General features: G+C 39.7%; 2 protein-coding genes across 3 annotated transcripts in view; one reads left to right on the top strand and one right to left on the bottom strand.

Annotated features, from left to right (window-relative positions):
• Positions 1-1,867, bottom strand: part of LOC131134733 (T-cell surface glycoprotein CD3 epsilon chain-like) — a 2,176-nt gene extending 309 nt beyond the window's left edge. Inside the window, exons 1-5 of the mRNA XM_058080303.2 lie at positions 1,734-1,867; positions 1,355-1,555; positions 1,152-1,283; positions 170-207; positions 1-71 (exon numbers count right to left, since the gene is read on the bottom strand). The exon at positions 1-71 is cut by the window's left edge and continues 309 nt beyond it. Coding sequence (XP_057936286.2) covers positions 6-71; positions 170-207; positions 1,152-1,283; positions 1,355-1,555; positions 1,734-1,797 — 501 coding nt within the window. The 5' untranslated portion in view covers positions 1,798-1,867 and the 3' untranslated portion in view covers positions 1-5. The remainder of the gene's footprint in view (positions 72-169; positions 208-1,151; positions 1,284-1,354; positions 1,556-1,733) is intronic.
• A 2,181-nt stretch (positions 1,868-4,048) lies between these two features.
• On the top strand, positions 4,049-18,089 carry LOC131134732 (myelin protein zero-like protein 2). Of its 2 annotated transcripts, XM_058080301.2 has the most exons (5): positions 4,049-4,301; positions 15,190-15,359; positions 15,476-15,686; positions 15,804-15,972; positions 17,179-18,088. In XM_058080301.2, the coding sequence occupies exons 1-5, from the start codon at positions 4,256-4,258 to the stop codon at positions 17,336-17,338; spliced, it is 756 nt and encodes a 251-aa protein (XP_057936284.2). In that variant the 5' UTR covers positions 4,049-4,255; the 3' UTR covers positions 17,339-18,088. The 2 variants fall into 2 exon arrangements, with proteins under 2 accessions (XP_057936284.2, XP_057936285.2); XM_058080302.2 differs by lacking the exon at positions 4,049-4,301 and having other exon boundaries at positions 15,159-15,359; positions 17,179-18,089.
• The last annotated feature ends 408 nt before the right edge of the window (positions 18,090-18,497 follow it).

Below are 18,497 nucleotides of genomic sequence, written 5' to 3'. Positions count from 1 at the left end.
GCTCCTCATCTTGATTTGGTATTGTTGAGAAAAGAGTATGCGTCCTGGGAGCGTGAGTGTATGTTCAGGGCCTGGCGTTAAAAAAGTAGTGACAGTGTTAGAGTTGCAGTTTTTTGTGTAGTATTGTGATGAATTTAGGGTATTTTACATAATGTTATCTTGTACTTACCTCATAATCAGGTGTTGGTGGCGTTGGGCCGCCGAGTGCTACAAGATTATTCCAAAAAATATGGTTATTTATACTTTAAAAAAAGTTAAAATGTGCATCATTTGTCAGATAACAGATTAGAACGTATGGTATGATACATTTTATCTTGTCACGTACATTTAATTACCACAGCAATCCCTTGTATTTTTATAATGTATATTATATGTATGGACTGGTCATATATTTCATGTCATATTTTATATTTTTCTTGCAAACTGTATTTGTATATAACTCTGGGTAAAATTGTTAATTTGTTAATACTTGGGCTGTTTATATTGTTTATTTTTTATATTGTGTATTTTGTACTTTTTAACTGATTCTGTACTCTTGCTGCTGTGCAATGCAAATTTCTCCACTGAGGGACGAATAAAGGCATATCTTATCTTATCTTATCTTATCTTTACTGAAATGAATTGGTTCCAGACCAGTGAATTTTCTGGGAGGTAAGATTTCTCATTTAGAAATGGAATATTTTCCAACTTAATAACATAGAAAACCTGTTTACCTGTTTCCAAAGACATGTTTTAACATGATTAGAGCCCTCCAGACATTCAGTAACACCCCTATAGTCACCTTTACACTCATATTAACCACTGTAGTAGACATAAAAAGACAAAATAAGCCACTTAAGACATAAACAACATTCATACTTGTGTGTGTTGCTATAACTGGGTTCCAAATATTATCTGCCCCAATGGATGGACGGGACAAAAAAATAAAATAAATATAACTGGGTTCCATAGGGGAAGTGACTGGGGGACGGACAGCTGCAGCAACAGTAGCATGTGTTTGTATTATGGATTATTATGCCTGTTGTGAGATTATTCAAACCTGCAATAAAAGGCTGTTGGAGTATATCAGTAACATAACTGACACCTAGTGGCCAGTGTAGAATACTACATCCTGTAGTGTGATAAGAGTGAAGCAGCGAAATCCAAACTACCTTTTGTAGCCGCTTCATTTTTCTTTTTGGCGCACTTGTAGATGAGGATCATCAGCATTGCTGTCGCGCTCACATCTGCGGCAATGACCAACCCCATCATGCTAGCATCCAACTCATAGCAATCTGGACAGACTGGAGGAGTCGTGGACATTAAGGTGGACCTCAGCAAATACAAAGATGACAAAATGGAAACGTCGACTTACCCTTTCCTTCAACATAGAAATAATATTTTTTGATAGAGTCTTTCTTTCCGTATTGACAATGATAAAGGTCTTTAGACTTTCCCTGATAAAGAACCGTATGAGACTTGTCTGTGGTCTTGGACTCTTGATTTTCTTTCTTGAACCAGACCCCGTCTTCTGGACATGTCATTGTGAACATCTCTCTCCAGAAGGATACTCCACCTTGAATCACACACCATAGCATTAGAGGTCATATTACCTGCTTTCTTTCCTCGTTTCACATTTCTTCAATCGTGACCCTAACCCTCACAACAGAACTCCATTGAAGATTGTCACACACGAGTGTACATTGTAAATGAATATGTTAGAATCATAAGAATAGAAACATGAAAATACTTACCTTGACCAGCTTCCACGGTAACTATTATCAGGAGGTGGAAGAAGGCCAGAGCTTTGTTGAACATGTTCTTCTTAAGATGATGTTTTAGGATTCTAAATGATCAGCAACATGCAGTCCACCAAGGCTTATTGACAAGCTGGCTGCTCACTCTGACAGACTCTCTCTGTTTAGCACACACACACACACACACACACACACACACACACACGCACACAGGAAGTACACAAAAAAGGGACGCAGTAACTTGACTTCATTTAGCCGTAAGTTCAAAATTTTGACAAAAATAATCCAAAATTAATCCATTAATTAATCCATCTAAGATTCATGAATTTATTAATTTTAGTGTAAGATTAATTCATCTTAAGAGCCATGAATGAATTAATTTGGTCAAAATTGTAATTAGTGTAATGGTGCATGATCCATCTGAGATCCATGAATTGATTAATTTTAGTGTAAGATTAATTAATCTTAAGATCCATGAATTGATAAATTTTGTCCAAAGTGTAATTCGTGTAATGGATCTTAAGATTAATTAATCTTAAAATCCATTAATTGATTAATTTCATCAAAAGTGTAATTAGTGTAATTAAAAGTGTAATGACAAAATGAATCAAATCATGGATCTTAAGATTAATTAATCTTAAAATCTATTAATTGATTAATTTAGTCAAATGTGTAATGGATCTTAAGATTAATTAATCTTAAGATCCATGAATCGATTAATTTTGTCAAAAGTGTAATTAGTGTAATGGATCTTAAGATTAATTAATCTTAAAATCCATTAATTGATTAATTTCATCGAAAGTGTAAATTGTGTAATTAAAAGTGTAATGACAAAATGAATCAAGTCATGGATCTTAAGATTAATAAATCTTAAAATATATTAATTGATTAATTTAGTCAAAAGTGTAATTAGATTAAGATTAATTAATCTTAAAATCCATGAATCGATTAATTTTGTCATATTTTTTGTTGTATTTTTTCTTCAGTTTTGTACTTGGACTAAATTATTTCAGTGAACTTCACGTTAGAAAAACCCTTACAGCCTCAACTATGCTAAATATCTCTAATAACCCTTTAACTCAACAGCCGTATACATGTACTTGTATTTATATACAAGTATTTTCCAGCCTTTAACACAACACACGGATCAACAGTATTATAGGATGGTAGTGATTCAATGAGTAAAGCTCAGCACTGCCCTCTTGTGGCCCAACAGTGTATTACAACACGTCTGGCTTTATTTGAAAGAAAATCACTGCACTCATGATCTTTCTAAAGTCACATTAATTCAACGACATCTGTAAAGACATGAGCAGAATGCCCAGAAGAACGTTGGCTCAATCATGTCCAGAGCCCCCCCACAAATGTTTCATTGGCGTGGCAATAATAATGTCTGGATGGCCTGGCCTGGTCACCCAGTAGTTCCACCACTGGCCCCAAACGTCTTTGTCTTTTCTGTGTGTTCTAAACATATAAAACAGCTAAAAAGTATATAATAATAATAATAATAATAATAATACACCTTTGGAACTACTTTACCGGCGTATTAACACCTTGCCACACCACACCGGCTAGCTACTAGCTATGCAACACTGCAGCTGCACTAAAATGTAGCCGTACATGTGTCAAAGCTGCTAATATTACTGTTGTGTTTTTATTTTTGAGTTTGGAAACGTTAATACAGGAGGAAGTTCCGTTAATGCTTAAAATGACCAAAATACGACAAAATACTCAAAAGTATTGCATGTTATCATGAATGTTACATCTCTGAATGAAATTATAGTGCATCTGGCAACACCTATGACAAACCGTCAATTCCTTGAATTAGCAAAAACAATATTTGCAATATTATGCTGAATAAAACACATATTTTCACAATTACCCGAGACATCTGTGAATAAAACAAATTAAATGACATTGTAATAGTTTTGGTTGACATTCAATTTGCATATCATTTTAGTAATCCGGACATTTATTCATTCAAAAATATATTTTTAATCTATATTTTCTGTCAGTCTCAGGACAAATACAATTTACTTGACAACTGCATGCTTTAGTATTTTATAAAGGGATTATAAGAAATTACATGACTGGGACGTAAACTATGCTGCTACTGTGGAATGACATTAATTGAGATATTATCACGTCACGGGTTTTCTTTGTAATGGTATTACGTCACGACTTTGCGCAACATCCTCTGTGCGCCATTCACGCTGGAGCAGGACAGGTTGGGTGAGCACCCAAAAATGCGCCCTTCTTTGCGTTTGGATTTGGAGACTGAAGATAAAGGAGGCACAGTGGAGTAGCCTTGGAGGGTTGCCAGGTGCTGAGGTGGGTGGGAGGCTGTTGATGGGACTTGAGAAACACCAGTGGCGAGTCAGAACGCGTCCTTGGCGAGACGTGGAAGTTGAGGCGAGGACTTCCTCCAAAGGATCTTCAGATAGAAGAAGTTTGGTCGGCGTGGGAGTGACGATTAGTTGTCGTCTCCGAGTTTCTTGTTCGGTGGACATAGTCTTCCAATGTGCGTCAAAGGGTTTCTACTCCTGTGTGGACTCGCGGCTTCAGGTGAGATTCTACGCCTTTTGGGAGCGAAGATTTCATTAAAAGTGCTTAGTTTTTGTTTTGACGTCATTGGGTCTATTTTAGGGGGACTCTAGCTGGTTTTTGTGTGTAAGACAGGCTTGTCATATTACTTGTGGAAAGACTTCATACATAAACACACAGGCAATATCACTGCTAGGCACAAATACAGTAAATAACTTTATTTGGAAATACACATGCTGAATGATTTTTAAAACTTAGTTTTACTTAAGAGAGGAAAAGTGAGTGAGTCTTCTGGAGAAGAGAAGAGGAAGTAAAAAGAGCCGGAGAATAACATGCTCTTCAAATAGCTCATGAATGGATGATGGATGATGCAGTCAAATGTTTCCTCCGCCAAGGATGTGCAACCTGTGGCTCTGTGGTCCTCCTGCTGCCGCTGTAACTGGTTTAGGCTTCCATATAGTCACTACATTGTCTCTTCTGAGTCCGTTATGAGTCTTGAGCTGGTCAATTATTTGGTAATGGTAATGGTAATGGTAATGGTAATGGTAATGGTAATGGTTTTATTTCATTTGAACATGCATCAGATTCCAATTGAGTGCATCCCATAATCAGTTCCCAGTTCCACATGTCCAAAAGGAGTAGGAAGAAGCAAAGCTTATTAAATTCTACCCCTCCATCTGGTACTTTTACAATCAGTAACCGTTACATTTGTTCACTTCCTGCTTTCCATAATACAGTTTTAAGTTTATTTATAAAAAAAAAATTGTTGAATTTTTTAATTTTGTAATCTTTTGTCCCGGACCGAAGTAACTAAACTAGTAACTAAAGCGACTCAGAGCTTGAACTAACTAAGCAAAGCTTATTAAATTCTACCCCTCCATCTGGTACTTTTACAATCAGTAACCGTTACATTTGTTCACTTCCTGCTTTCCGTAATACAGTTTAAGTTCATTTATTTATTTATTTTTAATTTTTTAAATTTTTTGGGGGGTTGAATTTTTAAATTTTTTAATTTTTTGTCCCATACCGTAGTAACTAAACTAGTAACTAAAGCGACTCGGAGCTTGAACTAATCGATGCGTTACGACATTTTTATTGCAGATGTTGATCTGAAATCAGTGGAGAATGCTTAAGAACATGACAGAAAAAGAACGCGGCAATACTCTAAAGGCAACTTAGAGTTACCTTCGGTTTATTTGCCAAATAGTTTTTAGGTTTTGATTTGGTGCCCCAAATGGCTAAAGGTTGCCGACCCCTCACCCAGACATACAACTAAGACCTAAGCCCCCTTCATTCCTAGTCATGTCCACGGGTTTTCAGCTACTGCATTTTATTTTGCAAATCAAATATTCTGCATTGTATTGAATGGTGATTAGTTCACTAAATTCCCCCACCACCACCATTTCCTGCTTTAAATCCAGCTGGTGATTGTGGCACCTTTTCAAAGTACTTAAAGCAAAACACAATACTGATTGTTTGTAGAAAGTGTGAAAGCTCCACAGGGACCTTAACCTGCGTCTTCAATTGCCTGTCATGCGTCATAACTTAGCACAATGGTGGCCTAAAGAGCCATAAGGGAGGGAATCCACGTTGGAAGCATGAAAGTCATAACAGTAATTGCCAGTCATCCAATCATGGTCGCATTGTGTTTGGTTTCCTTAGACTCTACTCATTTCCGCCTCATTAACGTGGATGTTGTGTCCACACGGGCGTTTAAATGGCAGCGTATGACGCAAACGGTCGCAGGATATCCAGGATGCCGACTGACATCACAACAGCACAAACGTCATGAAAAAATGTCCCGCTGTTCAGTTGAAGTCGACAACTCGTTTTAAGACGACACACTCTTCAAGACAAGAAAAAAATACCCGTTTATGTCAACATGTGTTGTAGTATTATAAGTATGTTAATGTATAGAAAATAGAGGGATGGATGTGTACTGTGCCTTTAAAAGGTATAAAGGACCGAAGTAATAATATCGGATGAAAGAGAAGTCCTGAACAAATAATGGGTTAGTGTTTGGCGTGCAGATTGGAAAAAGGGAGTGTTTTAACCGAGCCGGGATTTGCAATAGCATTTCTGTGTCACCACAATCATGTCATTTGCTTTTGGTTTTGTTTTCCCGGCACAAATGAGTCCGACATGTTGAAACAAGAAATCCAAGTCCTTTTTATGAAGCATTTACTGTACCTCAGGGTATAAGAGTGCAACTATGTAGGGGAAATACTTTAGAAAGTTGTTTTTTTTTTCCTGAAAACAATGTCAAGTACATTAGCCATCTATCTTATATCAGGGGTGCCCATTGTATGTTGCCTTGACTTTGGCTGCATTATCTTTTGCATAATCTTATTAATTTCTCATATACAGTATCTGTAATGTTTTCCAGCAAATGCTAACTGGACGTAATTCATTAAGTTCCATGAAGTGAATGTATAATCAATGGTAATGGTAATGGTTTTATTTCAGTTGAACATGCATCAGATTACAATTGAGTGCATCCCATAATCAGTTCCCAGTTCCACATGTCCAAAAGGAGTAGGAAGAAGCAAAGCTTATTAAATCCTACCCCTCCATCTGGTACTTTTACAAACAGTAACCGTTACATTTGTTCACTTCCTGCTTTCCGTAATACAGTTTTAAGTTTATTTATTTATTTTAAAAAAATTTTTAAATTTTGTAATTTTTTGTCCCGGACCAAAGTAACTAAACTAGTAACAAAAGCGACTCGGAGCTTGAACTAACTAAGCAAAGCATATTAAATCCCACCCCTCCATCTGCTACTTTTACAATCAGTAACTGTTACATTTGTTCACTTCCTGCTTTCCATAATACAGTTTTAAGTTTATTTATTTATAAAAAAAAAAATTGTTGAATTTGTCCCGGACCGAAGTAACTAAAGCGATTTGGAGCTTGAATTAACTAAGCAAAGCTTATTAAATCACATTTGTTCACGTCCTGCTTTCCATATTACAGTTTAAGGTTGTTTTTTTTTATTTTGTAATTTTGTAATTTTTTCATTCACACTCACATTCATACCTATGGAGAATTTGGAGTTGACAATTAACCTAGCATGTTATTGGAATGTGGGAGGAAACCAGAGTACGATCTGCATCCCATGCAGCCCACTACCACAGCTTCAAAAAATCCTAGCGGAAACCCTGTATTGTCATTGAAAGTACACATCACACCGATTGGAAAAAGGCATGTGGTAACTGATTGGTGCTCTGCAGCATCAGGCTTCCTGTGACTTGTGTTCTCCTGCCAAAAACTCGATGGCATGAAAAAACAAGCAAAGAAACTCGGATCATTACCACGGCATGGTTACCTCATCACGTAACATTGTATTTGTATGTGGTACAGGCTTGATTTACCTATATCTACTGTAAATACATTGCTATGTCAATGTACCTCTGGGGCAGGGGTCGGCAACCCGTCGCTCCAGAACCAAATGTGGTGTCTTTTTAGCCTCCTTGTTGTGGCGTCCATCGCAAAGATCAATTTTTTTGTGAGGAAAATGTGCATGTTCTGACTGGAGATTGGAGAGGAAGCCGATGTTTGCCAGCCTGCGTTTGTTTAGACATGACAAAGACGTCTTTTCACCCCGCGGTAAGCTAACCAATACATGTCTCCAAAATAGAAACATCGCTAATTCTGCAGGGACTGATTCTTTTGTTTTCGCTACTCGCGTACCAATATTCTTGATATGCGGTGAGACATAAAACATTGAAAAACATTGCCTGAAAGTAAACATATTCGTGTAACGGGGGTCGCCCCTGCCCAGGCTCGAACCAGCAACCACATACAGTAGGTTCACTGATCGAAAGCATGTTCAGCTCGCCAGGCTGTCAATCGACTGTGCTCCACATTTCTTAAAGGGATTGTTCTGATTTTATATGACATCCCCATCAAGTGGTGCCCCAATGGCGGTTTTCCCCCTACTTGATCCCGTGAGCCTAGTTCTGGTCGGATTTTGGTGATGAGGAACGTCGTAGGGACGTATGTAGTCGGGACCACACTAGTTTGGCTTGTCAAAACAATGTGGGTAAAACAAAGAGTAAAAGCGTTACACAGTGGCTGAAGACCACTGCGGCGCATCCGTTCATATAAACACCGAAAAGAAACGTATGGTCTACCAGCGCTTTCTTCAGTGCTCTATTTCTAGACAAAGACTGTAATTTTCTTCCTGCATTTTGGGCCGGTTTGTGATCATGTTGTCTCAGGCTTGAGCAAACACATAAGGCATTGCGTCATTTTTGCTTTAATTCATTTTACTGCTGTGATTCTTTCTCAAACACGCTCATTTTCAACCAGCAGCTTGCATAACGACATGCACCAACCCGTCCTGACTTTCTGGTTTGACACACACACACATACACACACACACACACACACACATACAGTACAAGCTCACGACCAAACAAGAGAGAACAGATGGCTGTTGTTGACGACAGCATACCAGTGATTCCATTGGCTGTTTATTCTTCAGTTACATTCTGTCCGCGTTGTTTAAACTCTTTGCCCAGATGTAAAAGTTTTGTCTCTGCTACAGTGTCTCTAATCTTACCACAACAACACACACATCCAGCCAAGTGTGACTTTGATTACCGATGCTCTGAGTCAGGGGTCTCAAACATGCGGCCCGCGGGCCAAATGTGGCCCGCAGGATACTAGTTTGAGGCCCCCGCCTTGATATGAAAGTTTAATGTTAGTGCGGCCCACGCAAGTTTGATATGGATGCTGTATGGTATCATGTACCCAGAAAAAAATATTACGTTTGATTCATGTTCATGTTAAAGGTTAAATAACTGTTAATAGTTATCCTCCCTATCCGTGTGGAAGTGGTAAGTTTTTGGCTATTTAAGTTGAAAGGAAATAACTTGGAGGCTACCGTTTAGGTCGCTAGCTCTCTAGTTTGCGAGTTAGCATGTGTCTCAAGACCCTGCAGTTGCGCAATATGTTGTAAATAAAAAGAGTATAAATGTGACTATAGTCGTGTTTTGTCATGTCTACAGGGCTCTAATAATGCCTTGTTCATTTTAATATGAAAAAAATAATTTGTCTACCCACCAACTATATGTGGTTTCTTAAGTTTTTATTATTATTATTATATTTATTTATTACTGATTGATTGATTTTCTTTATTTTTTCTTATTTTGTGCAGCAAAATAAAAATTAAGATATTTGAGAACAGTGGAATGTTTTATCAGAGCTTTTATTAGTAGAAAATCGGAACCAAAGCACTGAAAAAGTTTGTACATTTTTCTGTTTTTTTTTTGGAAAACCTGATGTGGCCCAGCCTTGCCCAGACCCTAGCTCCAGTGGCCCCCAGGTAAATTGAGTTTGAGACCCCTGCTCTGAGTTGTGTTGACACACCTGGGAAGGATGTCTGGCTTTTGTGTGGGATTGCCTCAGGGAATATTGGAGTTGACAACGGCATAAGTGCGAGAGATCGTAGCAGGATCGGATGCTGAGAGCACATCTGTGGAAGCAAGGTGCTCCCTTGTTCAAGTGTGTAGTTCAAGTACTCATGTCCAATAGGGATTTGGTTGTTACCGTAACCACTGAAAGTGATCTAGAATAGGGAGTGTCTTTGGTTAGGTCAATATTTTCCTGTGCTCGGCATGCCTTAGTAAATTCTTGTCCAGCTTTTCAGACCTTTGCATACGGTATGTTTAAAGTTCATGGTCGGTAATCAGCAATTCGTCAGAAAGTGGAGCCACCCTGAATCCATCACTACATCGCGGTTCAAATTTAGTGGATTCATTCGGGTTTAAATTTTTTTTTTAGATTCACAGATAAATACAGTTGATAACCCCACCTCATTACCGTCTGTCCACATAGAGACATACCTACGTATGGGAAGCTGAAGGTCTTTTGAAGGCTGATCTATTCAGCGGAGGCCCGTAGGCTCGGTTTAGATCGAAGTGTTTGTAATCCTGAGGAGAAGTTGTCGAGTCAGCTGCAAGGTGACAATGGAGGAGGTTTGATGGATTAAACTCTTATCCGTATTCACTCACCACATGCGTCCTCTGGACATGCGAGATGGCTTTCCTCCAAGGAAATGGTTCCCGTCCCAAAATCATATAAGGACTCAGCGTTATTTTTAAGTAATTAATCTTGGGAAGATGCTATGACTTAGCCCTAATCCAGTTGAAACTATTTTTCACTGCGGCATGTACACATGAGCACAACGGTTATGTAGTTTAAAACCCGACAGGGTTTTAGCACAATAAATTGTCCGATCTTTTATGTTAAAGCTATGACGTCCTGTGGGTGTTTTCCACATGTTGCAGTGTTAGTTGTTTGAAGGGGTGAGGTATTGTTTTTTCTTCGTCTCTTTGAGCTTGCGAAAATCTTCATACTGTTTTCTATAATGCTGCTTTAGATGTGCAATGAGGATGACCACTTTAAACTCGTGCATGACAAGTTTTTCACTCAGCTAGAACATGTTGCTGGATCTGGGTCATGCTGGAGTGGAGATTTTAGACGCAGGCCAAAACTTTCTGATTAGGTATGCTTTGATCGATCGGCCACTGATCGGTATCGGACGATTTCTGTGACAAATCCGGTGATATATACCGATAAATGCCTTTCAACACCTATCACCTGTGGCTAGCAGGATTACAGCCCACAGCCATCCTTTTGCGCAGTGTAGTGTTTTGGCCTAACTAACATCTTGGGCAGCGTTGTTCACTTCCCACTTCCCTTCAAAATAAAAGAAATATATGGAACTTAACTGCCAACACATGTCAGGAAAAGCAGCCTGACTTTTCCCCTTCATACGATACATACCCCTTGTCAATAGCATTTATCATAAATAAATTGAAAAATGTATAATGAATCTATGTATCGGTATCGGTCAATTTCAGTTGCGAAGGATTGGTATCAGAATCGGCAGCATAAAACCTTGATGGGCACATAGTTGTTTTTGCTGACTGATATCACTATTGGATAGGTACACCCCATCATAAATAATAACACAGAACAAATAATATAGTAATAGATGTAGATACTAGTCTAGGATTGGAAAAGTTAAGTTGAGCAAACTCATTGATTTACAACCTGCAGCTTCTTCTTTTGTTAGACGTTGTTCTGTTTTGGTATGTTGGAGTTCAAATTCTCTCATATTTCATCTGAAATCATCTCGCCTTGGCTAGCAGTCAAGTGTGGACGGACATGCAAAAATGGTTCTGGCAACTCTGTAACAAGCGCTGTCTTTTCCATTACCAACGCTGGTGCAGTTCTTACTCACCCTTTAGTCATAAAAATAACATTCTGCGATCACACCCAAAGACTATTCGACTTCGATTTCACCGATCAGAAGTCTCTGTCCTCCTGCTCTGCACACATACTGTTACCTGAACCTGTTAGTTCCAGCTTTGAATCCTGCTAATGAAAGACAGTCTTTGTTACCAAGAAACCAAAACAGGAAAAAACCCTGATCCTGTGAAGCCTCTCGCAAACAAGAAAAGCAGCTCTTTGTAATACACTGAGCTATTTGTGTTTGGTTCGTGTCCCAAGTGTTTCCTGTAGAATTGATGTAAGAAAGACTCAGGTTTCCTTTGCTGTGTTTGTGAGCCGTAATGAAACTTTAACACAAGCTGTGCCGAGTTTTCACGTTTCCAAATTTACATTTATAGTGTGGCTGTAGTTTGCATTGGTACTGCATACTATACATATTACTGCACAGCATCATACTGATGACAGCTGTTTGCAATATTCTGCTTCACATATTGTGCAACCAAGCCTCTCCCCCAAAAGTCAGCTGGGACAAACTCCAGCTCATTCATGGATTTAGCAGCATGAGGGGGACACAATATGTGTTTGCAGTGTAATAGACACCTTGGTCTTAGGAGAAACATGTTGGTGTGTTGAATATACTCCATCAGTGATGATGGTTATTTTTCCACGTTTAGCAGATGGAAAAGCCCAGTCACTGACATTGGACATACAAAGTGGATTATCCGCTGAATACACAAGGGTTGCGGTAGTGTTTAGCTACTTTGAAACTTGCCTACATTCTTCGACATTGTATGGGCGGGCTAAATGCTACTTCATATTTTTGTTATTTTCTATGTAAACCTTTTGTATTGTCATGGGAGGATTGCCAATACAGACAAACAGAAGTGTCCTCGGCATGATTATTTGACATTGAGTGGAAGTATTTGCTTTGTTTCGGTTGTGCCATAACATACAACACTGACAGGTAGAATAAAGTGGATGGACGTTTTAGCAAGGTGTGAACTCATTTGACATAATACGTAACCCCATGCACTCATGTGTGATGCAGATTATGTATGTATGGTTCATAGCTCCATCTTAATAATGCTTTTCCCTCTCCCACTAGATGACGGGTGTGGTCAACACTAGCCAAGCAGGATGTTCAGATTAAACAAGTGAAATATTTAGACTAGACAGAGAGATATGGCGAGGCTGAAGAATGGGCCTGACAAAGACACGAACAAATAACTCTCCCTTACAAGCTCCAAAACACACTTCTTCATCCTGGGGTCGTTTATCACTTGGGTTCATGTTCTCGTTTACACTAAGCTTGTTTCCTGTCTACTGCCTTTTTTTAGCGAACCAATCAAACCTTTAATTACATGCATTGAACAGTAAATATCTACTTTTAACACTCGGATGAAGAACCTGCTGCTACAACCGGGGTAATGATCCTAATAGCTTCCACTTTACTAATATCTAGTCTTAATTGCGTAAAACCTCATCAACCTGAATTCTTAATCAACTCAGCTATACTTGAAAGTGTAAATTAGCAACGCTTGACAAATTCACTTACTGATTGGTTAAAGGAGGACGTGTACTGATGTGCGTGTTGTACTGCATGCAACTACACACTATGAACCTCTAAAACCAGACATATTTTTAGTTATAATTTTAAAGTAATAAGGATAATTAGGTCTGGCAAAAATAACATCTTAACGGCAGTAATTTTTAAAATTTGTTACCTTACAGTTTTTTTTAAACGTAATTTATCATTGTTTTTATCGTCTTCACGTTAAGTCGCCCGTCTCTGTTACGACGGCAGGCGGACGCAATTGTAGCGTGTATAGTCATTCCTCATTTATCAGTTAATTAATTCAGCACTAAATGAATTTTTGCAATTTTTTGCAACTCAATATTAATAAATGAAATATTTCCATTGGTGGAGAATAAAATTATGACTTTTCCAATTATTCTTTTTTAACATGACTGACGCCTCGGGACCAGAATACTATGTATAACTTGTCCTTCAATATTTTTGACTAATGGTCCATAGTCAACCACGAAACAGCGGTCATTTATTAATGTGGTTTCTCAATCGAGAGGGAGTGATGTTCGAACCCCGATGTAGCGGGGGAGGGGGACTATACTATACTATTTTTACTCCTTGTAGGTTTCATCAAGCTAATTTAAAACACATTAGTAAAAGACACAGTGATGAGAGAGACGCCATTTAAATGGCGTTCAGGGGTCTGGTTGCTCCATTCTCTCATCCCGCAGCCCACAGGAAAAGCTCCCCGGCCTGATAAGGAAGCGTATATGCTACCCAAGGAACCAAGCCCATGACATTTTCTATGTTATCGGCTGTCTTTAAGGAACAATATGACTCATTATGGACGTCCTTTACTTTTGTACATCTGTTTTTTTCATCAAGGTTCATGCAATTTTTTAGCGTATGTTTTGGCTCTTAAATCTTTCCAGGGCTTGAATCTCAACTCAGGTGTGGTGCTGTGAATTATCTTTGGATTAGCGGTAATGGCTGATGGATGCTGAGTTGGGAAATGTTGGGATTAGAAGAGCGCAGGTTCAAGACCATCCATCCATGCTTCCATTTTCTGTACAGCTTATCGAGGGCATGCTGGAGCCTATCCCAGCTGCCTTGGGACGAGAGGCAGGGTACATCCTGGACTGGTCGCCAGTTTACACACTCATAAATCCTAACGTTTTGTGGAGGAAAGTAGAGTAAATGTAGTATAATACGGTTATAATACCATCATGCAGTTTTACTGTGATTGCTAAAGCTCTGGTTTAGTGTTATGTTTGTTTGGTTAGGGTCTCATATTGAGTGTTTTAATTAAGGATCGACCGATATATCTGCTCGATATTTGCGTTCTTTACTTGAATCGGTATCGGTCGATACGCGAGTGGGTTCACCGATATATTTTTCCGCCGCATGATTTACAGCCAGGCATCGGCCAGGCAGCTATGTGTTGCCGGAGGACCTAGCTACACACGCAGTCACGGCCCCCCGCCGCCACATCATAATAAGGGTTGAATATTTACTCCTTTTAAAATTGATAAAGCTGAATAAATATCAATATTTGTTGAAACTTGAGGCCTGGAATATTTGTTATCATTGTAATTTTTTCATATAAATTGAGGGAGCAAAAGCAGTATCGGCCACAAATATCAGCCCAAGCTAAATCAGCCATTGGCTAAGAGTGATGGGAAAAAATCAGTATCGGCCGGAAAAAAAACCATATCGGTCGATCCCTAGTTTCAATGGCATTAAGACCTGCTGGAGTTGCCTGAAGCAGAGGCTGTTGACTCTGCACCCATGTGACCTGTTGTGTGCTTGAGCCTTTGCTTTGATAGAGCCAGACATGGCTGTTGATATTATGAAGGTGTTAGTGCTCTCTGTGTAAATACCTTGTGGGATTTGGACTCAATTGCATGCAAATGAACTTCCACGGATCCTTGTATTTCCCCCTAGTCAGTATGCATTCAATCGATTGCTGCAGATCCAAACTCGTCTCTAGGAAAAGAAAGTATTTACAGGATGTTGTATTTTTTTTCTTGCGTAGGCATATGTGGGGTCACTGGGTGCAGTGACTAAAGACTAAAGTGAATTGTTTTGCTGTGCGTTGTGTATTATTGATGTCTTCAGCCATATGGTCCTCTGTTGTAGGCGTGCTGCAGGCCAGCGGGATCCGTATATACACTTCAGAGGATGTGGAGGCTGTCAACGGGACGGATGTTCGTCTGAAGTGTACATTCCAGAGTTCCACTGCCATCAATCCCAATGCCGTCATCATCTCCTGGAGCTTCAGACCTCTCAAACCAGGCCGAGAAGAATCGGTGGGTTTGAGTGTGTGTGAAGTACCTTGCCTGTATATGGATGGACAACAGAGTACAAGCCATAGTTTTTTTTCTTCCACTCAAAGGCTTTACTGTAGTTTCTGTATCATCTGTAGGTTTTCCACTACCAGCAGAAGCCATACCCTCCTATTGAGGGCATTTTCAGGAACCGAATCATCTGGGCAGGCGACATAATGGGCCGTGATGCGTCCATCATAATTCGAGAAGTGAAGTTCACCTACAATGGTACGTACATGTGCCAAGTCAAGAACCCGCCGGATGTGCACGGAGCAGTTGGAGAGATTCGACTGCGTGTCGTCACGACAGGTGAGCGTCGTCTTTATTTTTATTCCACCGGAAAGACCGTGGAGTCCTAATTGCCTGTCTGCCACACGGATCACATTTAATACCAAATCCAGAATCGTGTTCTATTTTCCTCCCCAGCTTCCTTCTCTGAGCTTCTGCTGCTGGCAATTGCCATCGGGGGCGGGATAGCCGCTGTGGTCCTCCTGCTCATCATCATCGTGTCCTGCAGGAGATGCAAGAGGAAGAGACAGAGACGAGAAGAGGAAGTGGAGGCTCCTCGTAAAGAGAGAAAAGATCCCACTGTGTGGTAAGACCAGGAGAAATGTGGAGGGGGAAAAAGGGAATGGGGGGATAGAGAGAGGAACAGAAGAATCATAGACTTCCTCTCTCGCTCCGTGTCTGACTCTGGGGATCGGGCTTGTGGCGCTCCTTCCTGGGGCCTTTCCCGCTGGACATTTAAGTTCTTCCTTCCTCTCTGGATCCAAACTCGGACCAGTTGAAGGTCAGCTTGCAGTAAAGAGAAGACAATGAGAAAAGGCCCTAAGTAGAACGTGCACACACGGCGCCTCGGTCACTAGCTTTTTTTTGCAATATCACAATGTGCATTTCACTTGTGTAAAGTTTTTTTATCACTATATCCTTTCCTGTTTAGTTAAATGGGTTTCCAAAACCATTTCCTGTTTAGAGTAAACGTTTTGATGATGTGGCGTTTGAACAGTTGTGTATTCCTGCTGTTTACCACCCTTCATTTCAAATAGCAACATTCCAAGTGCAGTAATGATGCTTGATGTAATAATTGAACATCAACATCAGGAACTGTGGAACGATAGATGAGTAGTAGCAGACATCTGCGTACAAATGTCAGACTGAGTCCCGATTTCACTGTTGGTGTGTATTCAGCAGGATGCTAATGTTTTTCTGATGGGTGCCACTGCTGGTGTTACATCATTTTTTTTGTTTGTTTCATTTTTTTCAACATTTGTCAAGGTGCTGTAATTTAAAGCTCTTGCCGTTCACAGATAAAAATCTGTTTAAATTTAAATTGACTCTAAACCTTCGAATATCTACAACTATTGTGCATCACTTATGGCCTTTGGCTGTTCTGAATGTTTCAAACTACTTCCTTAGTTTATGACAAATGTCTTCTCTTGCTTGGGTACAACTTTGCACTCTTGGGTTTTCAGATCTCCCTGTGACTTGCATCTTGGTTACGGTGTTGCTCTCTTAAGAAAAAGCGGATAAACAGGTGGTGGTTGATGCCAATTTGATCCATTATGGTCATGTTCGGACAGCATCTTGTTACCCTGTGTGACTCTAATATTTGTTTCCTGATGCTGTTTGTATCACCTGCTTGTCTACGTCTCGTCCTCATTGTGTGTCGTCTACACAAATCATTCATGAACATGCATGCATGCATGAATGTGTGTCCCTGTGTATGTGTGTGTGCGCATGTACGTGTGCGTTACGTTGCTCTCAACTCCTCCCCCCCGGTGCACATCTTCCTGTGTCCTAGCCACCCAATGAAGGCCATCCACCTGTACCTATCACAGACGTCCATAGAGATTGACAGTTCAGATGGAATGATCTCAGATGCCAGCACCAAAGATCCCAGCTCCTCCTCAGAGGGTCCAAGCTCGGACGATGACGACGATGACGATATCTGTTCGGACTAAGGAGGTGGGAACTGACAGAGAGAGAGAAGCAAAGATATGAAGGTAGCCAGTGTGCTTTCTGGATTATGATCCAGAGTAAAGCCAAACGGCGAATACACCAACGGCGCACTGTCACTGTTTGACGCCATGCACACGGTCATTTTGAATGTAAGGAAACGGGGACGGATGTCCTGTTTGAACAATTCTGAATAGGCACCCAGAGATTAAAAGGGACGCGCTTCTTATGAAGTCCTTGAAAGGAGAGCAAAAGTGTTTGTGTCTGTCGCGTCCAGACATTTTCATGCGTCGGAACAATGGCTGATTAATCCTGCTGACACAGCAGGTGAAGCGGCTGCAGGAAAACTTTGGGTCAGAATCATTTCTTAAATCCACACTAGCAGTTCTAGGGATTTAAGTATGTTACGTTGGATTACTTGAATATAAAAACTGATGTTGCTAATGTTTTACACCTGCGGGGCGACTGCTTGCTAGTTTGAGCCACGCTATGTACGCTCCTGCTGCAGATCGAGTATGGGAGTGCACAGTTTTGATCTGAAAAACCTTTGACTGCAAACTGTCCCAGTGAGCCTCCATAAGCTGTATTTTTTGTTGTACTTTTGTACTGTTGATGTAATACTGAGATGTTATAGATGTTTCACGGTTTAAAGCCTGAAGTATTTGATTCTTTTTTTATGTAGATACAGCATATGTTTGACATAGATCTTTTATATGAGTGATTTTCTAATAAAATTTTTCAGTATTTACCACTTTGTGCTGCATTTACTTAAACCCATACCAATGGCATGGCAGAATAAGGAAGACAATCCACGATGACTTGACGTATATTCACCCTCAGGATTTATTCTTCCTCTCAAAAATAACAACACTTTAGATATCATAAGATGATTACATCAACAATTACCAATTTGTTTCCAGACACATTTTTCGGTTAGCCTGCTTCATGCTACTTCATGCTAACTGTACATTAAATCTGGCTAGCATTAGCCATTTCGCTTATGTTCAAATGCTCTAACAACACATTTTGTAACAAATATTTAGCAGTCAGCTGTTTACTCTAGCAACTTTCTAAACTCTTTACAGCCGTTAAAATATAAATTATCTCTACTTTGTACTAACCTGTGGTACAGAATAAGGAAGACAATCCACGATGACTTGACGT

This window comes from Doryrhamphus excisus, linkage group LG8 (genome assembly GCF_037039965.1).
Source record: "Doryrhamphus excisus strain RoL-2023G ecotype Guam linkage group LG8, RoL_Dexc_Guam_v1.1, whole genome shotgun sequence".
In the NCBI taxonomy this organism is placed as follows: Eukaryota; Metazoa; Chordata; class Actinopteri; order Syngnathiformes; family Syngnathidae; genus Doryrhamphus; species Doryrhamphus excisus.
This window is presented reverse-complemented; position numbering and strand designations above follow the sequence as displayed.

Excerpts from the sequence above, each read along its gene's own strand:
- LOC131134732 (XM_058080301.2), top strand. The coding sequence starts at position 4,256 with ATGTGCGTCAAAGGGTTTCTACTCCTGTGTGGACTCGCGGCTTCAG. Across the intron at positions 15,360-15,475 it reads AACCAGGCCGAGAAGAATCG|GTTTTCCACTACCAGCAGAA; the intron begins GTGGGTTTGAGT and ends TATCATCTGTAG. Across the intron at positions 15,973-17,178 it reads AGAAAAGATCCCACTGTGTG|CCACCCAATGAAGGCCATCC; the intron begins GTAAGACCAGGA and ends CCTGTGTCCTAG.